The 6,000-nt window shown below is 36.2% G+C and overlaps 1 protein-coding gene across 2 annotated transcripts; it reads right to left on the reverse strand.

Annotated features, from left to right (window-relative positions):
- Positions 1 to 967: 967 nt before the first annotated feature.
- Positions 968 to 5,761, reverse strand: LOC110771495 (target of rapamycin complex subunit LST8). Of its 2 annotated transcripts, none has more exons than XM_021975802.2 (11): positions 5,668 to 5,761; positions 5,242 to 5,364; positions 4,807 to 4,908; positions 4,573 to 4,685; positions 3,937 to 4,006; positions 3,135 to 3,212; positions 2,536 to 2,652; positions 2,357 to 2,451; positions 2,033 to 2,112; positions 1,851 to 1,910; positions 968 to 1,539 (listed from the first exon to the last, which is right to left on the reverse strand). In XM_021975802.2, the coding sequence occupies exons 1-11, from the start codon at positions 5,713 to 5,715 to the stop codon at positions 1,412 to 1,414; spliced, it is 1,014 nt and encodes a 337-aa protein (XP_021831494.2). In that variant the 5' UTR covers positions 5,716 to 5,761; the 3' UTR covers positions 968 to 1,411. The 2 variants fall into 2 exon arrangements, with proteins under 2 accessions (XP_021831494.2, XP_021831496.1); XM_021975804.2 differs by lacking the exon at positions 5,668 to 5,761 and adding an exon at positions 5,524 to 5,661.
- Positions 5,762 to 6,000: the final 239 nt, after the last annotated feature.

Below are 6,000 nucleotides of genomic sequence, written 5' to 3' on the forward strand. Positions count from 1 at the left end.
GAAAACGAAAAAAACTTGCACAAGAAAAGGATATGTGGCTATACATACAGCTGCTATATTATTTAATTAGTTATTTATACATTAAAACTTTTTAATTGTTATATTATATTATATATATATATTTATTTATTAAAAATAAATACATCATTTATTGGCCCGAGTTCGGAAACAAGGATAACAATACTATCACGATCCGTCTCCGATCGGGTATTTTTTAAATCGGGGATCCCGGTACCCACACCCATTTCCCCCCTGAAATCTCCCCTTGTTAGGACTGAGGACCCAACGTGGATTTTTGTCATCCCTATTTCAGCCGTTGCTTCCACACAAAATAATAAATGGTCTTTTGCATAAATGATTGGGAATTAACATTCTCATCATCTTTAGTAAAATCAAGTCCACCGCAGAGACATTCATAAACTACTCTACTGTAATTTTTAGTGTGTAGCCCCAATTTAGGGTTAATAGTACATCCCAATAGGGGGAGCCAAACCTGTTCAATTTATCTCTCTCAACTTGGATCCCATGAGGTGGAAGCAGGAGGGATTCGCAAATCCTCCGGACATGGAGTGGGCAGGGCCATGAATGAACCCTAACCAAGTAGGGTAGAACTGTAATTATATATAGGAAATTATCAGCGCAAGATTATAGGAGTTAGCTAAATAATTGCCTTCATGTACGAAAGGTGCCGTGGTGCTTGTGGTTTTAGACCGGTATCAGAAATGCTACATGGTGTCTGCGCTCACACACAAACATACATTCTTGGTGGAAATTACATTCTTATTCACTTAAAGCCAAAACCCCCCCATAAACTCACCTTATTTTAAAGTGAAAAATCTTTTTTTTCACCTGAAAGAAAAGGGTGGTAAATGAAGAAGCACCAAATACAGAGATAAAATGGGAATTGGGAAGAAAACGAAAAAAGTCTACCGTATCATTTTTCCCCCACCACTTAGTACAAGGGCAATGAAAGCCAAGAAAGCCAAAGCTTTGGATTATACAGCTGTATTGTTATTACAAACTATTCAATGAGATTGCACAAAAATAAAATAAAATAAAATAAAAGCTAACACTTACAATAAGAAACATTGCTTGCAATAAACAGTGCAGGCATAGCTGATCTCACTTGTTCAGTATGGCTTCTACTAGAGGACACGATATAATTTGTGGATTTAACAAAGTGTCGAGGAATTATGAAGAAAGTATACTTTTTTATTTTGGTTACAAAAGTAATACACATAATGCACATTAGGTGGAAGATATCTGTATGGGGAACCTGAAATAAGATATGTAGCACCCCCATATTTTTATACAATTCCATTATAAACAATAATGTAATTGCGAGTGCGCGCGCACACACATACACACACGAGGCAGACATGCATGTAGATGAGCCAAGGACGATTCTGGTTCAGGATGAAGAAGGTTCGGCTCCATCATGAAGTGCACAACAAATGGTTGCTTTGTGATGCCCCTGATACACCCTGATATCTTCACCAGTGGACATGGACCAAAGTCTTGCTGTTGTATCTGAGGAAGCTGCATGGATAAATGATAAATTGTTCAATCTGTTATCAGTATCACTATTTTTCAAAGAAAAATTAGAGAAAAACGAAAACTAAGAATCTGAATGTTAATTTATCGCACAAGTTTGACTACTGCATTAGTCTACAAACTTGACAGAAAAAGGATAGGATGCTGCCATATCCCAATTTACAAAATGACATTTTATAGATTAAGGTTTAGAACTCTTAGTGAAAATCCTCAATTGTGAAGCGTCCATCGTTATCTACAAGCTGCTTCAGAAGACATGGGTTCATTTAAAATCGTCAGTTATTGAGAACTATTACCTGTTATAAGATAAGCACCATCTACTGAGAAAACACAGTCCCATACCCACCGCTGATGTCCTACGAGGTAAAGAAACAGTAAAGATTAATTTATCATATAGCTTGGTTTTAAGAAACAATCAGGCGTATTGAGTAAATTGTAAACTAAAATGAGCACCTTTAATGGTATAGCAGATAATTACCTACTAGAGTTTTCTCTAATGTGAAACCATCAACATTCCATATCTTGACAGTGTGGTCAGAAGAGGCGGTTGCCAGATATCTAGAAGTACAAAGACAGGTTACGCCAACATGTGACAACATCAATATACTGGCTGCTAGCAACAGAAGGCAAAAATAAAATAGTAGATATTGTTTGAACCAAAAAAGAAAGTTATAGTAAAAGGCAAAAGTTTATTGACCTGGAGAGAATACTAGGTAGGAAGAGAAGGCGAAATAAAACAATAAATTTGACCCTAAATGAAAGGTAGAAAGAAAGAAAGGTTATCGGCTTTGATGGATCAAACCTGTGGGGTTCACAGAATTCAGGTGAAAGAAGACATTTGAGGATGTATCCCTTGTGTGCTTGCAGCTTATGAAGTGGCTCAAAATTTGTCATAGTCTGGAAGAAAAAGTACTTGGCGTCAAAATGAATGAAGTATGACAAGAAGGTGAAATCAGATAATCGAACGCATAAAGGTACTACCTGGGTTCCCCGTAACAAGCGCCAAACATAGCATGTACCATGATTATTTGCTGCAACAACCAGGCTCCCATCCCACATCACTGTTAATGACCTTACAGCAGTATCCACCTCTGGAACCTAGATTCACCCCATAGATTGATATTAAATGTACCATTCTGTAAATTACCATCCAAAAGAACCATCAAATTTACACATCACTGTTAACGATTTCACATTCTTATCCTCGGTAATTACCATCCAAAAATCCCCTTCCCATCTACCATCTATTCCTGCATATTGAACACCACAGTATTTTTGTTTTTCAAAATTATTTTCTATTTAAGATAGGTTTTTATTGTTAAACACAGCACAACACATGTGCACGAGTCTAGTAAAGACTTTGCCCACTTAGATCTTCATTTCACCTAAAAAAATACCAAGACTTTTAAAAAAGATTGCTGTTTAGACAACATGGTTCCTAATGAGACCTTTGAAATTAGTGTAAGATGAAAACGGGGAGGAACCCTCCCCCCCAATCACCACCTTAGATTTGCAATTTTGATCATAGCAGTAATAAAAGGTGTATATGAAGTACGTAAGTGCAAGACAGCGAAGCATACCAGTTCGCAGCTGCATGAATTTGCTGTCAAATCCCAAACACGAATATTGCCATTTTGGTCCCCAGATATCAGTTCTGTCTGTAAAACCACATACAGATTTAAAGATTAGAAAAACGATTGAAACCATTATGGCATGCAAGCTCTTCCTTCTTTTTTCATTTTTCTCAAGGGCATAAAATTGACAATTATAGAACAAGAATGAACATGAAACAATAACTCTGACTTAAAAATAACATCGGACTTGAACAAAACCCAGGGAAACATTATTGCAACAGAATACAGACGGCCACTGGCTCACTACATCAACTTAAGACCTTTTAGCAAACACTATCTCTATATAAGCAATTTGATGAGCCAAAACTCTGTACATGGTCAATGTACGGTGATTATGGGAAAGTTCACTCTCATAAGATAGTTACGCAGATATGACAAAGGGCTGTATGGAAAACTGCATGCATGTTCCAACTTCCATCCAGTTCAACACCATACTTGAACAGTCTAATGTAAGTAGGAGCTCACATATGCCAGCATGATGCTTTCCTTCTTGTTTTTTTTCCTCCCTACTCTCTTTTGGGAAAGCCATTTGGCACTCTCTAAGCTTACCAGACACAAACGAAAATCGTCTACGAAGATTATCATCTCTTTTCAAGAAAAAAAAACACATACAATTACATTATCATGAAAGTCAATGTTATCTCTATCCTTCTTAATAACTTGAGCAGTTATTAAGACACTACAACCAAATAACATTTTTAGCTAACGTAAATGTTCCATAGCAGAAAGGGACGAGACAAAAGTTTACCTGATTTGGGTGCAGCACAACAGTGTTAACAGCTGCACGGCTTTCATATTCCCGTTGACAACCTGGAGCTCTGTGATTAACTCAACATATAAGAAAAACAAACTATATACAAAATACGAACAAGACTTAATAAAAGAAAAATAGATAGCACAACCAGAATGATGAGGACATCTTTGTCAAACCCATTAGGGTTTACAAACGAAAGAGATGGAAGAGGGAATTATTAATTAGTTTCCTAATTTATTTGTTATTTCCTAGGTTCTCTAAGTTTTCCAGATTTCATTAGGATTTTAGTTTTTCCAGATTTCAGTAGGATTTCTAAGTTTCCTATTTTATTTGGCTTAGGATTTCTTTCCTAGAATAAGTTTAATTTTCCTTTTCACTCTAGGGTTAGATTATTATAAATACCCCTTCTATGTAATTCATTATGTAGTTGAGGTGTTGAGATATAAAGAAAAGTTTATTTTCCAGAGATTGGAGACTACTTGGTGTGAAGCCAAACCCCTGGAGTGATTCCAGACCTATCCTTGTTCGTTCTATTTTCTGTTTTCCGTTGTTTTTGCTTCCGCTAAACTACCTAAATTCTCAATTCACCCATATCCTACATCACAGCATACGTGTGTTGGCAACAATTACCTCAAATCCCAAATTTTTACTGTACCATCCTCAGAACCTGAATACATCCAGTTTCCATCACATTGAAATCCCACTGCCATTACATTATTAGTATGTGAATCATAGCTCATCACCTGCCAAACAATTATACCAAAAGGATGCTCATGAGTAGATGGAAGAAGAACAAATGATCATGAAAGTCCCCATCTAAATTCAACAAAAACTAAAGCAAACCTAAGAGTGAGAAAGACAAACCGGTTGAGGGCTGTTTGAATTAACATCAAATAATCGAATGTGAGGATTGCCGGCTGCAGCCAGGAAGCGTTTATCTGGAGTAATCTCGAGCCTATTAACTTGCTGTGCTCATGAAAAATGGAAAAATCAGATCCAGCACAATTGAATTAAATAAACAATAAGTAAACCCACCAGGAAGTTTTCCAATCTTTTCAGAAAACATAATCAAGCAACTATGAACTAAAGGAAACTCAATGACCTAACAACAAATGAAACCATTCCACTCCACCAATCTCAAATCCTCTCAATGCCAACTCTTTGGCTTACCTCAGTTGGATTCTATCATTTGAAAACAAAACCAACATCTCAATAAACTCCAAAATCCAAAACTTACGACACACACACAAAGATAATTTCTTTCTTTAAAAATTGAAAAGTGGGAAGTGAGAGACATACTGAATCAGGGTATTGGATGGTGCGATAGCAGCGGCCACTTTTGGCCTCCCAAAACCGAATAGTGTGGTCATAGCTAGCCGTTGCTAGGATCACCGATGGTTGCTGGCTCATCTTAATCTCCTCCTAATCAATATTAACACAACTACTTAAAACAGACATAACATAATCAACCACAGCCTAATTGGAATTCTTATACAACTCTGAGATTTTTTTATTTTAAAAAAAAAAGACAAAAAAAAGAAGAAAAAAGAAAGAATTGGGTTGAGCTTGAGGTTGATTTACCTATTCATAAAATTAAACAGAAAAAGACGTTAAATTTAGGTTGTTGATGGTGGGAAATTGATGGGCAATGGTGTAATTGGGAATTAGGGTTTTGAAGGGGGTTTTGGAGGGGAGAGAGCTCCATGGAAAGCAGAAAGCACAGACCTGAGTGGGCATCTTCTGGGCCTCAGTCAAAGAAATGAAAATCATCATGGGCTTTCCCTGTGTTGGGTTTCTTTTGGGACTTAGAGCAAAATCCAACGTGGCACTTTTAGGTTGAGAAAAAATAACTGAGACTTACTCCAACTGAAATGTTAAATCCAACGTGGAATAACATTTTTCTGTTTTGCTGTTATTTTTGGCTGTTTGACTATGACATTATTTTATTATTATTATTTAATTAATGTGCCTAAATTATAGTAAACTAATAAATAATAAATAATAATTTAATATTTTAATGTAAAACTCTATTATATGTCAAATTGCCACATAAGTTAT

The sequence above is a fragment of the Prunus avium genome, chromosome 7 (assembly GCF_965620075.1).
Source record: "Prunus avium chromosome 7, drPruAviu1.hap1.1, whole genome shotgun sequence".
In the NCBI taxonomy this organism is placed as follows: domain Eukaryota; kingdom Viridiplantae; phylum Streptophyta; class Magnoliopsida; order Rosales; family Rosaceae; genus Prunus; species Prunus avium.